The 19,423-nt window shown below is 42.7% G+C and overlaps 1 protein-coding gene across 1 annotated transcript in view; it reads right to left on the bottom strand.

The window, feature by feature from the left end:
- The window catches only part of LOC124803041 (TOG array regulator of axonemal microtubules protein 1), a 76,581-nt gene that overhangs the window by 39,303 nt on the left and 17,855 nt on the right, over positions 1 to 19,423 (bottom strand). The window contains exon 3 of the mRNA XM_047264157.1: positions 4,239 to 4,431. Within this exon, the coding sequence (XP_047120113.1) occupies positions 4,239 to 4,431 (193 nt within the window). The remainder of the gene's footprint in view (positions 1 to 4,238; positions 4,432 to 19,423) is intronic.

Genomic DNA, 19,423 nt, shown 5'->3' with positions numbered 1-19,423 from the left:
AGGCCTGGGTGGATGACATCATTGTCTGCTATTCTATGAGCCCCGAGGGATAGTTAGCGAAAGTCATTCAAGCCTGTAAACTTCTGATTTTGTGTTAATTTAATGAATTAAGCCCAGAGTGAAGAAATATCGACATGAGTTTGTTTGTATGGTTGCAATGCTTGGACTAAATTGGTACGACTTTGAAATAACAACGTTATTTCAGAACGAAGTTTTCACTCTGCAGCAGAGTGTGCGCTGATATGAAACTTCCTGGCAGATTAAACTCCTGACCTTTGCCTTTCGTGGGCACGTATTCTACCGTATAAGCCGCACTGAGGCACCAGTGGTGATATAGCTGTGGCTAGCATATGGTGCCCTGGAGCCCCTCTGTGCACTTTGTAGTGGTAATTTGCATGGCTAGTGATATTTAAAGGACCATATAAAGAGGCACACAACACTGGGAATAATGAGGCAGTCCGCTCGCCACTCAGACGGTTAGATCCATGGATTTCATAGGTGGTAGAGACACTCTAGTGAGCCTTGCAGGAGTCCTCACTCAAAGAAGGACGGGATTTTCAGTGTTGTGCTGTATGGTACTGTCCAGAGCCCAACTAGTAGGTTTGAGTATTATGGGTTGGCCTACCAGCTGCTAGCATCTGGAGAGGACTCACTGTTCTTGAAGAGACCAAGCCTGTGGCTGTGGGAATGGGACCTAGAGCAGTTACCGTCACGTTCGCTTGGTGTGTTGGAAATTCTGCAATGTACGAACAGTGGTCCGACTTGCCTATTGCCGCTTGATAGTACACAGGGATTTCCACTACAAACTTTGAGAGGGGAGTGTGGCCTAACTGGCACTCTACTTGATATGTTGTAAGTTGGGAAATTATTTAACATTGCAGTTTCACGCCATTGGAGAGAAGTAAATAACATTTTGCCTGATTGCTGTTTGCCGCAGTGCAGGTGCAAATGGGGGAGTCGGTTGCTGGGACGCAAGACGTGAACACTCTGGAATCAGTGATCTTAGAGGAGACTTTATTTGTTCGATTAGTGAGAGGACGATCATTCTGGTGTTTTGCCGTCATGCTGATGACTTAGTGTGACCCACAGATTCTGGGCTGGTGCAGATCTTGTGCTACCCCATCTTCACGTCCACTGACACAACACGAGATTCATAAACATTTTGTGTAGAACCAGCTTGATAAGAGGGAGTTTACCATTTTATAACGGCTGTTACATTACAGTTATGAGGATAGGTTCTTTTGACATAGCTACATAGGCTTCTGCAGGCGGTATCATGATCATTAAAATTCTTCTGGGTATTGTACTGTGTCACTGTATAAAATATTTTAATTATAAACTTAAAACCAATGTTTCGACCGCAACAGCCTTCCTCAGGGCAGCAATTGCGTGAGGAAGGCCGTTGTAATACTGTCCAAACGTTGGTTATAAGTTTTTAAGTAAAGTAATTTATACAATGACATAGTATGATAAGCAGAAGTATTTTAATCATCATAGATTCATTTACTTTTAGTTTGGACAACCAACAACTGCATAGCAAAACTCAGACTCATTGTGGCTACTCACGTCAGTGAGAGACGTGCAGCTTTAATCCATTATAATTCCCTGTATATCATATTTGTACTGATAAATAGTCTATCACGTTAGATTTATGTTGTCAGCCTGTTGGTTTTATTGTATATGAAGTCGAAGTTTTCTAACGAATCACCATTCTACTTCGATTTCAGTTTCATTGAAAGTAGGTAGTGTTCCCTTCATGACATTTTAATTATCAATTACTGTTAAAATATAGTTATTAACTGATTTTGTAGCAATTCCCCACCCCAAGTTACAACCAAATTTCGGATAGCGTATTTCCATTTTGATAAGTGGATTAACATTGGGTCTTAAGGGGTATGTTGGAGTCTAGATGGTTTCTGACTCTAGTAAGGATTTCCAAGTTCACACATAAGGGTATTGCAGAGTTGGAATATAGTATCAGAATGATGCAATAATAGAATTTGTTAATGGCTACAACAAAGCACGTAATGTATGTTCTTGAAAAAGTTTATGTGGTGAAGTTTCCACGCTGATGAGAAGTAAAAGGGCAGGGAAAGTGAAGTCCAAAGATCTTAAAACATCGACATTTATTCACTCGAGGAGACATATACAGTTATATCAGAAATATTCAGAAGGTAATATAGAGTCTTTTTACCTTACCCACTGTTTTTCGTGAAAATTTATGGAGGATGGCAGATTAAAATTACTGTGGCTTGATTCCTTGCATTGCTACAGAATTAAATAGCTTCCATAAATATTTCCCATTATGGCCGATCTTAGGTCCGCCATATTTAACACTGATACGTCTCCTTGGCCACAAAAGCCTTCTACTGGGTTTCCCTATGATACAGGTTCTCGTCTGTCTCACACACTACAGCGCTTAGGCCTCAATAGACAATAGACGCCTGTGAGTTTCCTCATCTCGCGGTGTATCTGCGCCCTTTGTGGCACCCGGTCCAGACGACAGGGTTCGTTTCACAATTCCTGAAGGCTGGCTCTTCCGGCCATATATTTAAATGAGAGCGAAATGCTCGTTAACTCATAGCAGGTGAGACGGCATGGCCTGGCGGGCACTGTATACCAAGTGTGAAGTAATCAGGGCAGCACAGGGTACAGATGTGCTATGAAGAATCCATATGTCACAGTTACAACAGTGCCGAGTAACCTGTGTGTAGGGGCAGAAGGGGGCTGAGGAAAGCTGACGTTGTAATTATCAAAGAGCACTCCACTTGTCTGCTCCAGAGGAACTAAGTCAGAGGCACAGGGAAAAGACGTATAAATAAGCGAGCTTCGAGGCTCAAACCAGCCAGTCCTGTTGCCATTCTGTCTACACCTAGGACCAGAGAGAATGGCGACTGTCTAAGTTGTAGGCCAACCACGATGACCTCTGGTGATGGATATTGGTGGCCAACTGGCTACCTGAAACTACCACCAACCACTGTTGCACGGATGCACCGTATCTTTGGCAGGGTGGGCCGCACCTTGGAGCTGCACTGGCGCGAGGAGCGAGAGATCTGATAGCCTCTGCCCTCAGGGTGACATCGTCCGGTGGACTGGAAGCTGCTGCATGCAGGGCGTGAACTCGCCGTCTCCCAGGTGCAGAGCTGCCTGTGGACATTTACTGAGCTGTCCTGGGCAGACGACTACAGCTGCTAAGGCTTACTACAACGATGACAGTTGTCTGTTTCCCTTCAGCGCTCTACAAGGGGTGCACAAGTTGTGCTTGAGGGAGCAGTTAGTCGTGTCATGGACTGCTGGTGCAACCAACACATGGGGCAGCCACTTAGCCATGGCGTGAGTAGGAGCGCTACATCTGGAAGGCTGGACAATTGGACGCCGATACAGCAGGCTGTGGCATTGGTATTGACGTTGGCGCACACGCATACTCTGTGTGGCGTCATTACTGGGATCAGTGGAAGACTTACTGTGTATCTTCAATGCAATAAAGTTAATAAACCACATGCCGATGTTTCTCTGCATGCTTCGGCGTGAGTGAACCCTGTCTCCCAAACCGTACCTCTCAGTCGTTCAGACATATTAGAACCCCTGAGCTCGGGGCTGCAACACTTTCTTCTCAGATCTTTTACTTCTTTCGTGGATGAACCATGTAGCAAAAGTATCGAAGTCCTCATGGAATCTTGATAAAGCATAACCAAAAAAAGCAAACAACAGCACAAAATACACTACTATAATATGAGTGAGCACAGTGGAAACAGGTTAACTTTCAGTGTCAACAGATGCTACCAGTTTCATACCACTAACGCTAAAATTAAAACTTTCTTTCTTAGAATGGTTGAAGTCGATTTCCCATTCTGATTTGCTTTGTTACACTGACAGTCTGTATGCATTCTGCCATCTGAAATGTATTGTGGAATGTTTTGGCATTCTATTCTGCGACTTTCAGTCTGAGTCGACTTAATGTGAGAACAGCATCGACATAGAAAGAAGGTAATATTGTATATCTTTCAACTTATCAATGATACATCATCAGTATATATCTAAAGCTTACCTGAGACATGTATGTGGGCAAGTAAGTCACACTCCCTCGATCTGTTTGCACCCCAAAGCAACTACACGTTTATAATGTTACGAACAAGCAATCAGACTTGCGATTCACATCACAAATTCCAAAGCACAGATTCCGTTGTTTACGAGTGAACTATCCAAATGGCAAGTACGAACTAAAGTTCGCGTCTTACCAGGTCCGGCGTGCGCCGCAGCCCCACGAAGAACTCGCCCGCCGCCTGGCAGGCAGCTCGCGCCACCTGCGAGCGCAAGTTGCGTACGTGGCGTGACAGTGCTGCCGCGACGGCGGGCGCCTGCAACAGCACTGAGTCCGGGTGGTGGCGCACCAGTCTCACCAGCACTGGCATGGCCGACAGCACCTGCTCCCTGCAACACAGGCGTGGGCCATACCTGACGAGTACTCCGTACTGGTGACGGTCAGTGGGGTATACCAGATGGGCTGCGGCCACTCGTATTTATATCTGACACATCCATCTCTCCACCTCCAGGCACCCCATATACTGTCCCAAGGCAACTTAGACAGCCTCATTCTTCTTGACCCAGAATTTCTACTTGTCCTACCAATTTTAGCTAATTTCCCATATTCTTTCCTTAGCTCAGCCCTCCAATACCTTTCGTATTCTCCTGTACCACTCTCACTTCTTCTTGTTCAAGCTTCCATTTACGAGGGGTGTTTGAAAAGTTCGTGCGAAGTCCGAGAGATGGCATCACCAGCGCGTATCGAGGTCATTTTTAGTTAGTAACATCTTTGGTAAGAACGCACACCAAGTTTCAGCCATATTGGTCTATTTCTTTGTGTTTGGCATTTGTGTGAATCAAGGAAGTCGAGTGATTGTCAAAAGACGGACGAAAAAGAATTTCGTTTGGTGATTAAACTTTACTTTATGAAAAGCAATACGCCACAGGAGATTAAAGAGAAGCTTGATAAACATTACGGTGACTCTACACCTTCGATTAGAACAGTTCATAAGTGCCAGAATGAGATTTTCACTCTGCAGCGGAGTGTGCGCTGATATGAAACTTTCTGGCAGATTAAAACTGTGTTCCGGACCGAGACTCGAACTCGGGACCTTTGCCTTTCACGGGCAAGTGCTCTAGCAACTGAGCTACGCAAGCAGGACTCACGCCCCGTCCTCACAGCTTTACTTCTGCCAGTACCTCGTCTCCTACCTTCCAAACTTAACAGAAGCTCTCCGAGTTCGAGTCTCGGTCCGGCACACAGTTTTAATCTGCCAGGAAGTTTCAGTTCATAAGTGGTTTCAAAATTTTCGGAGTGGCCATATGGGTACAAGGGATGCTGAACATTCTGGACGCCCTGTGGAAGTTACAGCTCCAGAAATAATTGATAAAGTCTATGATATGGTGATGGATGACAGACGAGTTAAGGTGCGAGAGATTGCTAGTGCTGTGGGTATCTCGAATGAATGGGTACATATTATTTTGCATAAACATTTGGACATGAGAAAGCTATCCTCAAGATGGGTTCCACGATTGGTTACGCTTTACAAAAAACGGAATCGTGTGAAGTGTTGCAAGGATGGTTTGCAGCTGTTGAGGAACAATCCGGAGGACTTTAAGCGTTGTTTCATCACTGTGGATGAAACATGGATATATTACTATACTCCTGAAACCAAGCAACAATCTAAAAAATGGGTTACCAAGGAAGAATCTGCACCAAAACAGGCGAAGACCATTCCTTCGGCCGGAAAGGTTATGGCGACTGTCTTTTGGGATTCGTTAGGGATAATCCTCATCGACTATCTGGAAAAGGGTAAAACTATTACAGGTGAATATTATTCATCGTTATTGGACCGTTTGAAAACTGAGCTGTAAGATAAACGCCGGTAATTGGACCGCAAAAAAGTCCTTTTCCCTCAAGACGATGCACCAGCACACGCCTCAGCAGTTGTGATCGCAAAATTAATGGAAATAGGATTCCAACTCATTTCACTTGTAACGCCGGAAATGCATATCCTCCTATTTCCATCTATTGCACTGCAAATTTTTTTCTTTATTTTGTTACCTGAAGATATAACATTTCTGTGTCTTTGTATATTGTAATTGTTTTACTATTTGTATGTATATACATTTATGTATTTATGTTGGTTTGTTTCGTAAATACTATTTGTATTTTTACGCTGGGTCTTGCCTAGGGAAAACTATGCTATCGAACGATTACATCGATAGGTCGTGTGGAGAACCAAAGTGTTTAGGATCTTTGGTAGTGTTAACTCTGTCGCGTGGAGCGCGGGCAGAGCAGAGAGAGAGTCTGGCTGGGGTAGTGCAGTGGAGCAGGTGTGTTGTGTGACTCTCCCGCGAGTTGCCGCGCTTTCGCGGTTTAGCAGCATGAAATTGCGCTCGACTTGCTATGATAGTTTCGGACATGGTGTCGCGGACGGGAAGCGTTAGCTGGCACACATCGAGAGCCCGTTTCGGCTGGAGACCGTGTCGAGAAGAAGGCGCGCCAAAATCCAGCTTCTGCAACAGCGACGGCCGACAATGAGTGACTGTCGCCACCTCCTCGATCGACAGCTTAAAACCCTCAATCAACCAACAAGGAAGACTGGAAGCACGTAAAGTTTTAGAACTGTATGGCAGACCCCAGCTTCTAAAATTGTTGCATCACAAAATTAAAGCAACTTAGCATGAACCTTTGTTGCTCATTGTCCCAATTGCATTGCCAAGCAGGTCCCTTCCTTTTCCGAAATGAACCCAAGTGTCGTTGAAATTCAGATGCCAGCATTAAAGTATATCATTCCATTTCACTGCCTTAATTTCAAAGTTCAGTTAAGGTATTCATAGCTGGCTACAATATTTAGATTACACAAGCACAAATTAAGAGTGCGAGTTTTGTTAGCATATTTTAGCTTACCTGTGACTGCAGCTCAGCTTGGTACGTACTAAATTTTACTATTGTTAATTGTTCAGAATCATTTAGTTCAAGTTCAAAGTTAAATCTCTTATTTCTAAATTGCATAGATTCAAGTAGCTTTTGAAATGATTGTTGAGGTAGCCCAAGACTAACCGTATTTTACTGAATTTCGATGTGCTTCAGAAACAAAGCTCACTATTAATTTCAGTGACTAAATTAACTTTCAGTTTTCCGGTTTTATTAATTCTTTTGCTAAATTAAGTCAGAGTGTAGCGAAATTTATTACTTCTGACAAACTTTCAGTTTTCACACTACACGTGTCAACCTTCAGTTGCCACGCTTCTAGTGCTAGTTATATGTGTAATAACCTTTCTTTTTCAGTTACTATAGTAATTGTCCATAGAACTGGCGACCGTAATTTCCCCCAAATCTCAAATATCTAATTACCGCTAGTTAATTGTTAACGTAACGGCCGCACATTTACTTCCTTTATTAATTTTACCCTTTTATTAAAATTAATTTCCACCAATTTCATTTGCATTTTTCCTTTCATTTAGATGTAACCCTTTCCTCCCTCTTTACCGACAGATTAACTTCGGTGACGATTGCTTTTCCCAAATTTCCATTAGGTACACGCGGTTTAATTTTTCACTGTCATTAGGGTCGATAAGTGAGGGGGAGGTTCCACGTGGCGACCTGGTGACAGGACAATCTTCAGATTTGAAGTTGTTCTGGACACGAATTTTGTATGGTGCATCTCTCGTAACAAAGTATTGGTTACGAACAGGTCGTTACGTCAGCGAGATTAAGTAGTGGGAGGAATTCTAATTAGATTTGAGTTTTGTCATTTATATTGAAAATTATTAAGATGAGTGAAGGCAACAATTACCAAAATTTGGTAGACTTGGATACGGAACAATCGGTCGAACAGTGGGAAACGCGCACCGCGGTACCCATTGTTCAGCGGCAGGCGGCTAGCATGAAAGCCGCGACCGCCGGAACGCAACAAAGAGCGGAAATGAAATTCCAAACTTTAGAAAATGTTTCGGAATCGGAAGTGATAATCAAATCTGAACCCCTTCATGACGAATACGGAGGGACCATTAAAGAGGAAGCCGCTACGTAAGTAAAACCGGTAGTTTTCGGGAATTTAACTGATTTATTGAATGTTTTGATTAACGAAATCAAGAGTCAATCGGCAGAAATTAAAGCTCAGGCCGCCAAGGAAGACGCTCAGTCTGCCAAGCAAGAAGCTCAGCCTGAAAAAATTGAACGGAAACTAGACAATCAGAACAAAGCTATTAATGTTGTTAACAACAATGTTGGAATTGTTAACACAAAACTTGATAAAATCAAAGAAGATATTGTTGTAATTAATACCGAAATCGGTAATCTAAAACAGGAAATGATAGGCGTTCAGGCGGAAATTGCGAGCATAAATACTCGTTTTAATTCCGAAATTAGCAGAATCGAGAAAAGTGTAGGAGAAGCAGTTGCTCCGATCATCGAGAATAAGGTGACGGAACAAATTCAATTAGTGAAGAAAGAGGATCAAAAGAAGGTGGAAACTTTAAAGGCTTTAGTATCCGAAGTAGATACCAAAGTGACGAAGCAGGCTAATACCTGCGAAGAGAAAAAAGGGAAGTAGAAACGCTTGCGACAACCACTTGTCAAGTAATTACGAGAGTGTCGGAATTAGAAAAGAAACTTGACAAAAAACAGAGTTATGTGCCAATCTGTGCACATAGTTCGGAATTGTTGACGAAAGAGGAGCGGTTCGACCCCTTGAAAAAAGGCGGTATACTTGCGACGGATTTCATTAAAAATTGTGAAAGAGTTATATCCAGATCATGGACTAATGAGAAAAAAATTAATGCGGTTATTGACGTGTTGGCTGGTGATGCCAAGCGTTGGGGCTTAAACCTCAACATTACGAACCTGACTTTTGACGAGTTTAAAAATTTGTTTCTGGCTGAATACTGGGCAGAGCAAAAACGACAAAGTGTCTGGCGCGAATTTGTCGTATCGAGGCCTTTCGATGCGAATTCGCGCGGCTCGATGAAGGAGATTTGTGAGGGCTGGATCCGCAAGTTGGAATATTTGCGTGATCGCCGCACGGAATCCGAAATAGTCTGGGAACTCTACAAGAAGCTTCCGGATGATACAAAACGCTACGTAGGAAGCAATTACAGGACAATCAATGATTTCCTGGAAAGAATTGAGGACGAGGACAATTGGCGCAATAATCGCGACAGTGGTAGGGGCCATGGTAACAACAACGGATACCACAACAACCACAACAACGATAACCATGGGAATAATGCATACCGCAACCATGGCAGCAGTAACAATAATGGTTCGGACCGTAATGACAATCGGTACAATGCAAATAATAACAGGAATGATGGAAACCAGTATCATAATAGCGTGATACGGGCTTCGCAAAATAGTAATAACGCCAGAGAGCATCCGGGGAGCGTATCTGCTGGGACGAGACAGGGAAACCATTAGCCGCGCCGGTGAGGGGCCGACCGGGCGTGGAGAAATTTTGACGGCCCAATAACAGTAGAAAACCGCGGTGTCGTCGTTATGAAAATTCCGTATGGATTAATCAACGGCGGGAGAGTGTGCCAGTGTTAAGAGAAAGGAGTGCACCCACAAGTAGTAGATCAGCTGTAGACACGGCAGTAGAAAATACATTCACTGTCAGTGAGAACAATTTAAGTAGTGTTCCGGAAATCGATTATAAAGTGGCAGCTGTAACACCCACAGCGGAAACGGAGATTGAGTTTAAGAATGATTCGCAATTGTTGAGAGAAGATCAGATGTCGGATAACACGTCCGTCATCGAGCGAGGGGATGCAGAGAGGGATGAGGTCTGGTTAAGGCAGTTCGGTCGCTTATACGACGAACTAAGAGATTATAGGGGCCTGTACGGGAGAAGTGTTTATGGAGAGCGCGGGCAGGGTTTGCCGCGTCTCGACCCGCAGGAAGATAGTGTTTGTGAAGTGATAGAAACTTCTGGCCCTAACCGGCAGACTTTACCAGAAATAGTTGATGTTAATGGGGGGCACGAGCAAGATTTGTCGTGTTTCGTCCCGCAGGAGTTGGATGTTGAAGTAGTAAGGGAAAGTTCTGGCCCTGACCGGCAGACTTTACCGAAAGTTATAGTGGTAGAAGTGGCCAACCTATACGACGCAAAACTCCAGTTTAAACATTGCGAAAGTATTGAGGAGAAAGATTACGAGAAGTTTAGTGATAGCCGGACACGATTGGTAGAAAAGCACGTAGATTACAGCGTGTATGAGGTTAGAGCTGACGTTATACCGTCAGACGGTAGCAGTGTGGGTTGCGCAGATCCAGAGGAAGTAATTGCAGATACTACTGGGCACATTCCTCCAGGTAGATTGGCAGATGAGATCAATCTGACCAAAGAGGAATCAACGAAGGTGACAATTAGTGAATTGATAGCAAAGCAACACTCACTAGTTGACGAGTTACAGGAAAAGGTTTCGGTATTGGAGGCTGAAAAAGCCGCCAGATAAGCCGGATTTAGGATCAAAGCCGGATGGTTTTGTTTGGAATGACCTGGATATAGACGAGGATTTACTGTGGGAAAATAAAGAAACAGTCGAGGACAAGTGTAGACAGATAGTACTGTCTGTTAATATGCACGACCTACCACTAAACGTGTTGATTGACACCGGTACAGAATTGAGTGCTGTATCTGGGAAAATATTTGAGTTACTGAAAGACAGACCTGCCATCGTAGTTATGCCAGTAACAGGAGTGAAAATTATCGGTGCTACTGGGAAGGCCAGTAAACCGGTCACAAAACAGATTTTTGTCAACTTCGAAATATGTGGGGCACGATTTGAACAAGGGTTTGCCGTCGTGCCAGACTTAACGACGGAAGTAATTATCGGGTTAGATTGGCTATTAAAGTACCGTGCAGTGATTAATTGCGAAAGCAAATCTTTGACATGTACGTCACAAGATAAAACAATAGTAGTTAGTTTTGACGAGGCAGGAGACGGTGTGCATAGGCAATACCAGCCTATACACATTGTTAACTGGCCGGATGCCATTGACGTAGGTATGAATTTGAACTACTGTAACGTGAGGAATCTTGGCATTGACAATAGCGTAGAAAGTGAATTGGAAAGTATTGTAGACGGTGTGTCAAACGTAACACACGAACAAATTTGAGGCCTGTATGAAGTAATAATGAGGAATACGAGTGTGTTTCCAGACAAACCGAGTATTGGTGTGAAAAAAGATCGTTTGCCAGAAATAATGAAGCTAAAAGCCGATGCTCGCATACGTCGTCATGACGCTAAAGCGCGTTTTGCTAAGTTTGCAATCGCAGGCTTAGTACTTGTAAAAGCTCATGAGAAATCGAGCGAGATAGACAATGAAATCTCTAAATTTAAGTTTGTCTATAATGGACCATATAAAGTCATTGGTGTACCTCACACAAATGCTTATTGCTTAGAGTATCCAAGCTCTGGAAAACTATTAAGTATACAGAACATTGTAGACTTGAAATTGTACCAACCAAGGATTGATTAATACCACAGAATGGGTAATTTGTACAGTATGTAAATATAGAGTGTAATATTTAACGATTTGCTAGATTGCCATGCTTTTGCCTGACCAAGAGGACATTAAAGAAGTTGTAATTTATATGTAATTAATTTTGATTAAATGATTTGAGAGTAACTGATCCTTAATCGATTGAAAAATCCAAGCTGCTATTTTAAGTTTTTAGCTGAGTCACAGTAGATTAAGGAATGTAAATATGATTTTGTAACTAGCTGTAAGATTTCATAAATATGTGATTTACTAGTCATTGCCGATGTACTTAGACACTGTGTTAAGTTTCAGGCTAGTACATGCGTATGATGATGGACAGTGTTGAGTTATCCACTGTAATAGCGCTAATAGATTCCTTGAGATTACTCGGGAGTGAGTTTTTCCGAAAGAATTCAGTGAAACGGACGTTCTGGAAGTGCCGTTACACAGGCGAGTGAGATCAAGCGTGCCGCACAGGCGGGCGCAACAATACTGGCGAGGCGGAGCCGCTGTCGGCTCTTGTGCCACTGTCGGCTCTTGTGCCGCTGTCGGCATTCTTTGTACTTGCGGGTACGGAAGGCGGAGTTGTTTTTCTTCCCGGACAGCTGATATGAAAGAATTCTGCTGTCAATATTTATGTTTTTTTCGATCTGCTGTATATTATTTTCTTGTTTAGCGTTAAGTGGACTCTCATGACGAGAATATTAATTATGAAAAGGTTATATAAAAATGTGTATTCTATGTAATTAATTATTAATTTATGTATTTTGATATACCTGTTTTTTATGACCCTGTACTCTGGTTAATTTTGTAGATAGAATTCCATTTCTTGATACTGTTAGGAATTTTGACGATTTCAGAATAGCTAAACCATTGTCAATGTTTTCTATGAATTTTAATATGTTGTCAACCTGTTTTCTTTTGTGTAAGATGACAGAGTGGAATAAGATTAGGAGTGTCTCCACTCAATTATTATGGTCTAAAAATTGGTTTATGGTTAATTCACCTAATGCTAAATTTTCTTGATTTTTTGAGCATATGCATTTCCGCTGTTTTTTTTCCTTTTTGGGACATTTTCTGAGTCTGTTTAGGTTACATGAACATCCTCAGACAATGTGGGGCACGTGTAACGCCGGAAATGCATATCCTCCTATTTCCATCTATTGCACTGCAAATTTTTTTCCTTATTTTGTTACCTGAAGATATAACATTTCTGTGTCTTTGTATATTGTAATTGTTTTACTATTTGTATGTATATACATTTATGTATTTATGTTGGTTTGTTTCGTAAATACTATTTGTATTTTTACGCTGGGTCTTGCCTAGGGAAAACTATGCTATCGAACGATTACATCGATAGGTCGTGTGGAGAACCAAAGTGTTTAGGATCTATGGTAGTGTTAACTCTGTCGCGTGGAGCGCGGGCGGAGCAGAGAGAGAGTCTGGTTGGGGTAGTGCAGTGGAGCAGGTGTGTTGTGTGACTCTCCCGCGAGTTGCCGCGCTTTCGCGGTTTAGCAGCATGAAATTGCGCTCGACTTGCTATGATAGTTTCGGACATGGTGTCGCGGACGGGAAGCGTTAGCTGGCACACATCGAGAGCCCGTTTCGGCTGGAGACCGTGTCGAGAAGAAGGCGCGCCAAAATCCAGCTTCTGCAACAGCGACGGCCGACAATGAGTGACTGTCGCCACCTCCTCGATCGACAGCTTAAAACCCTCAATCAACCAACAAGGAAGACTGGAATCACGTAAAGTTTTGGAACTGTATGGCAGGCCTCAGCTTTTAAAATTGTTGCATCACAAAATTACAGCAACTTAGCATGAACCTTTGTTGCTCATTGTCCCAATTGCATTGCCAAGCAGGTCCCTTCCTTTTCCGAAATGAACCCAAGTGTCGTTGAAATTCAGACGCCAGCATCAAAGTAATATCATTCCATTTCACTGCCTTAATTTCAAAGTTCAGTTAAGGTATTCATAGCTGGCTACAATATTTAGATTACACAAGCACAAATTAAGAGTGCGAGTTTTGTTAGCATATTTCAGCTTACCTGTGACTGCAGCTCAGCTTGGTACGTACTAAATTTTACTATTGTTAATTGTTCAGAATCATTTAGTTCAAGTTCAAAGTTAAATCTCTTATTTCTAAATTGCATAGATTCAAGTAGCTTTTGAAATGATTGTTGAGGTAGCCCAAGACTAACCGTATTTTACTGAATTTCGATGTGCTTCAGAAACAAAGCCCACTATTAATTTCAGTGACTAAATTAACTTTCAGTTTTCCGGTTTTATTAATTCTTTTGCTAAATTAAGTCAGAGTGTAGCGAAATTTATTACTTCTGACAAACTTTCAGTTTTCACACTACACGTGTCAACCTTCAGTTGCCACGCTTCTAGTGCTAGTTATATGTGTAATAACCTTTCTTTTTCAGTTACTATAGTAATTGTCCATAGAACTGGCGACCGTAATTTCCCCCAAATCTCAAATATCTAATTACCGCTAGTTAATTGTTAACGTAACGGCCGCACATTTACTTCCTTTATTAATTTTACCCTTTTATTAAAATTAATTTCCACCAATTTCATTTGCATTTTTCCTTTCATTTAGATGTAACCCTTTCCTCCCTCTTTACCGACAGATTAACTTCGGTGACGATTGCTTTTCCCAAATTTCCATTAGGTACACGCGGTTTAATTTTTCACTGTCATTAAGGTCGATAAGTGAGGGGGAGGTTACACGTGGCGACCTGGTGACAGGATAATCTTCAGATTTGAAGTTGTTCTGGACACGAATTTTGTATGGTGCAAATCTCGTAACAAAGTATTGGTTACGAACAGGTCGTTACGTCAGCGAGATTAAGTAGTGGGAGGAATCCTAATTAGATTTGAGGTTGTCATTTAGCTATTTTGCAGACTTGGACAATTCCTATTATTCGGAAGGGATCGATAAATTAGAACAGCGTTGGATGAAGTGCATAAGTCGAAAAGGAGACTATGTCGAAAAATAAAAGAGGTTTACCCCAAATACGTGAGTAGTTTTTATTTTTGCACAGACTTTCCAAACGCCCCTCGTATATATTCAACTTCCCAGCCCAACAGTATCCCCTAACCCCAGAAAAAGCGATAAATTTATCTGTGTCGCCGTAATGGATAAGCTTAATCTTTATCTGTATCGCCCTGTTGCCCTTCATCCCCACAACTTTCCCACCAACATAGCATTTACCACTGCAAACTGAACTTGAGGACTTGCAAAATTTATCATCATCATCATCATCATAATCGCCATAATCATCATTGTTATCATCATCATCATGATTGAACTAGCCACACTGTCACCACTTGTAAATAATCAACAGTAGTAATCTTTATTTTGTTTTTAATTCTAAAGAAAGGACGAATGTTCAGTATTCAGGGATATGACAGGAACAATTGCTTTAAGACTAACGGTTTAGTAAACAGATTCTCTAAAATTCATAACTTAGAGCTATGAGCACTTGTTCATCTTCACTTCTGTGAAACAAGTCTCTTGTACTGAAAACGTACTCATAGGACTTAAGGTGTGCAGTTTAAAGCCCATGTGTACTAGACAACTTTTTAATGTTTTGGTGCTTACTACATGCTCCTAAAATATGGAAAGCAAAAATCTTGCTATAGAAGAGATTCGTTTCATAGTATCAAAGATGTAGAAGTACTCATAGCTCTTAGGATATGCGCATCAGAGCCCATGTTTACTAGATTCAGATGTTCATTCCTACCATACCCCTGAATTTTGACTATTCGTCCTGGGACACCCTGCCTAGTGTTTCAAAGTCTTTGCATAAAAAATTTCTAGAGATTATAGATCACTTCATGGGGAAAAGACTTTAGTTAGAGACAAAATGTATATCGACACTCCCAGGGACTCTAGGCCTCTTTTAATTGAATCGCTAGTCCTGGAACGACGAGATTTCACCAATCTAGTGTGCTGTATCTCCATACTACCCACACCAGTAAACCGATATAGTGATTTTCAACAAGAAAAACGGAAGAGTGAGTATCTCTAAGAGCGTTAAGATATTTTAGGAACGTATTAGCCACTTCATCTTGTCTCCTTTCACGCAGACCAAGTGATTGCACAATAGGCAACACACGTTGCACGCACACACCACGGGTTCCCTACGCCGTGCTGCCAGTCAACAATAAAGAGACACCCAGCGTCACAAAAAGTTGCTGCACACGACGTAACCTATCATCCCAACATGTCTGAAGTAAAGACTTTGCAGTACCCTGTCTATAGCCAGTTCCACAAGAAAGTGTACGCCATAATTTTAAATGCAACGTCCGCAGTGACATCGCTGGTAGTGGTCTTGAATCTGCAATCACTGCGCTTTTGCGCAGTGTATACATAAAGTGTGAGAGTTGAATGTGTTGCTTTGGCGGCTGCAGTTTAATATTTTGCGTTTATTTAAAGCCAATTTAAACTTTGAAAAATGTGCAATATTTAGCAAAAATGTTTTCTGAGCTATTTGGTTTGAAAGAGGATAATGATCCGAAACATAGCAGCCAACTCCAAACAGGGTGGAAACAAGACAATGGAGTGTCGACGATGGATTGGCCTGCAATGTCTCTGGACGCAAATCCGATCGAAATATTTGACCAAACATTAAGATGAACCTTAAAGGAAAGTCGATATATGTTTCGAAGCAGCTGCCATATAAAATCAGGACGATATCGAGATAGTTACCGAGAGAATATGCAGAAAATCTCGTGAAAAGCATCCCAAAGAGGTGCCAAGCTATAATCGATAATGGCAGCGATTGGATTAACTGTTAGGTAATTGCGCGATTAGTAATAAAATGTATTTTCGTGTAAATGTATATATTTAAGATATTGTCTTTTACTTCATACAGATAACTGCGTACACTCTTTTGTGAAGCTGATTGTATATGCAATTCGCCTGAAGAGCAACAATATGGTTGCTGCCAGTTGTGGGGGAATTAAATGATCAATAAATTAAAAGTAATTATATCATTAAACTCACTCTAAACTAGCACTGTGAAGATAGGCAGACTCGTGAGAAAGAGGAGAATGGGAAGAAAAGTGAAGAAACACTGTAAACGATTCTCAAGTTTTTTTCGCAAACTGAAATCGTCTAATCCAGTGGTAGGCAATCGTTAATATGCAGGCGACATGTGATACACGAATATTGCGAGACCCGCAGAGCCATTATTATTTTGGTCACAGTACGATGGTTATTTCGCTTTTAGAGCACATTCACACTCAATTGTTCCTCATAACGCCATGTCAGACTGCTATGCAGCGTAATTCTTGTAAAATGACTTTATTATCTGAGCGTTCTGTGGTTGTAAACGAAAAAGAATTCCATGAAACAGTAAAAATTCTATTTAAATCGCACCTCATGCCTAGCCTCATACGTGCTGTCAGGATAGTCAATGAATTCACATGGGCCGAGTGCAGTGGAACGCAGGAGATAGGGGAAGGGGGGCACCTCGCAGCAGCAAATCCCCATCACACAGTCTACATCAGCTGAGTTGTCTGTTATTATGCCCCCTAAGACAAAAAAAAGTCGACACACCACAAAGGAATTTTCCGTATGGGATGTAAATCGGTAGATATGGTGTACATGTACAGACTGTAGCGGCACCACCGTTTAGGATAGGGAAAGTTAGTTTTTTCCAATATTCCAAGCACAAGTTACAGCCAGGTGTGGGCAGGATTGCAGTGAGTTATGCATACCAACAGTTGTGAAGTTGAATAGAGGCCACAGGGCAAGAGTATACGTAGTGGTTTTACATGTCGCAAATCACAGGCGGAAGGGGCCCACTGGCCAACCTAGCATCCTATGAGTATGTGACGCGAAGCGGTGCGTAAGGAAAAACAGAGGCGCACAGCCGCATATAAATAGGTGCGGGTTTCTAACGGGATTTATTCAAGTGTGGCAGGTCTCCTGGATGGCGGGGCGTGTCACACCACCAGCTACACGCAGCAGTAGATGGGGCTCCAGCATTCCAGTCCACGGCGGGTTGCTGGTTCGACCCTCTGAGGACGACGCAGGGTCCATAGCCAGCCAGTGGCGAGCCACTCCACGGCTCGCTACCAAGGACAGTCGTCCTGGCTTCCAACACACGCCGGAGGCATTCCGAGGCGAGGGACACAGATTCGGACTCTGGATCGCAGGTGCTTGTTTTCGCTGCGATCTTAGCCAAGCTGGCGAGAAGCACACAGCTGGCCGCCTGCAGCTCCCAGCGAGCAGCGCTGAGTCGGCAGGGTCGCAGACCACTGAGTCAACTGCTGGCATCCTGACGACGGCCGCAATCTGCTGCCGTACAAGACTGACTCACAGCTGTGTGTGCGCGGGTCACTGAGGAAGCCATTCTGCGTGAAGCCATTTTGCAGACAGCGAAGTGGTGTCCTCAGCATTGCGGGACCCAGTGACGCAGATTGAAAGGAATGGAGGCATTGTAGTTGGAAACAATAAATCACTTGGAAAACTCAGATGAGTCTTAATACGGTGCCTTCTACATCTTCCCGCTATATTTAGTGCTGCTGCTACATTCGGTGGCAGAATTTGCCACTACAAGACAAACAAATGACTACAATTTCAGAAAAATCGGATTTTTATTCAAGAGAAAGAGCTTCACAAATTGAGTCAATAACGTGTTGGTCCACCTCTGGCCGTTATGGAAGCACTTTTTCGGCGTGAGATTGATTGACAGAGTTGTTGGATGTTCTCCAGAGGGATATCGTGGCAAATTATGTCCAACTGGTGCGTAAGATGTCAAAATCCCGGGCTGGTTCGACGGCCCTGCCCATAATGCTCCACACGTTCTCAGTTGGGAAGAGATCTGGCAACTTTCTGGTCCAAGTAGAGTTGGGCAAGCATGAAGATAAGCAGTAGAAACTCTCGCCATATGCGGGAAGGCATTATCTTGATGAAATGTAACCCCTGGATGGCTTGCCATGAAGGACAAGAAAATGGGGTGAAGAATATCGTCGATGTACCACTGTGCTGTAAAGGTGCTGTAGACGAAAAGCAAAGGGGCGTAGCTACGAAAAGAAATTGTACCCCAGACCATCACTCCTGGCTGTCAGGCGGTTTGGCGGGCGACAGTCAGGTTGGTACCTCACCACTGTGTGGAGCGTCTCCAGACACATATTTTCTGGTCATCAGGGCTCAGATTGAAGCGGGGCTCATCACCGAAAACAATTATACTCCAGTCAAAAAGATTCCAGGCCGCCACAGAAATGATGTATAGACAGTGTTTTACAGGATTTAATCTTCAAATGCCTTGAGGCAGTTCACGTTCAGACATTGAAAGGTGGCTACACTGTGCCACTGCGCCAAAGAGTACTATTAAGCCGCCTCCACAGTGCCTGTTTAGAGTTCGTGGCAGTCAGTGGTTGTTAAGAGATCGGAGAGGACAGTGCGTGTTAAGAACTCATAGAGACAGTGTGTGCGTGGGCAGAGCTCGGGGTTGTCGTGAAGTTGGAGCGAGATGTTGTAGTAAAGAGCGTTGTTTCATGTCTTATGCAGTTATTTGATGGGAGAGATAGCAGATGATATTGTAATGAGTGCATTCGTCAATATATATGAAGGTAAAATTTACCATGTTCGTTTATTTATTTGTGTATCTGAAATAATGCGTTACTACAGGTTCAGTCAACAAAGCATCTGGCTTGTGTTCTTGTATTAGAGTGAATTCTGGTTTTCTTGCGTAATCATAGTTCTTCTAAATTTCTTTGTCACGTCAGTATAATTGGTATCAAAATTCTTGTCTTGTTGGAAAAGAACCGTGCCAGATGTGGACGTTGAGTCACACTCCCACATACAGAACAGCTACACTAGTGCTTATTGGTTTTGTAGATTTTTATAGTTGCTGGGGTCTTAATTAATTAACTGTGTTTACGAAAATTTT

This window comes from Schistocerca piceifrons, chromosome 6 (genome assembly GCF_021461385.2).
Source record: "Schistocerca piceifrons isolate TAMUIC-IGC-003096 chromosome 6, iqSchPice1.1, whole genome shotgun sequence".
In the NCBI taxonomy this organism is placed as follows: Eukaryota; Metazoa; Arthropoda; class Insecta; order Orthoptera; family Acrididae; genus Schistocerca; species Schistocerca piceifrons.
Note: the sequence above shows the minus strand (reverse complement) of the source record. Positions and strands in the feature narration are given on the sequence as shown.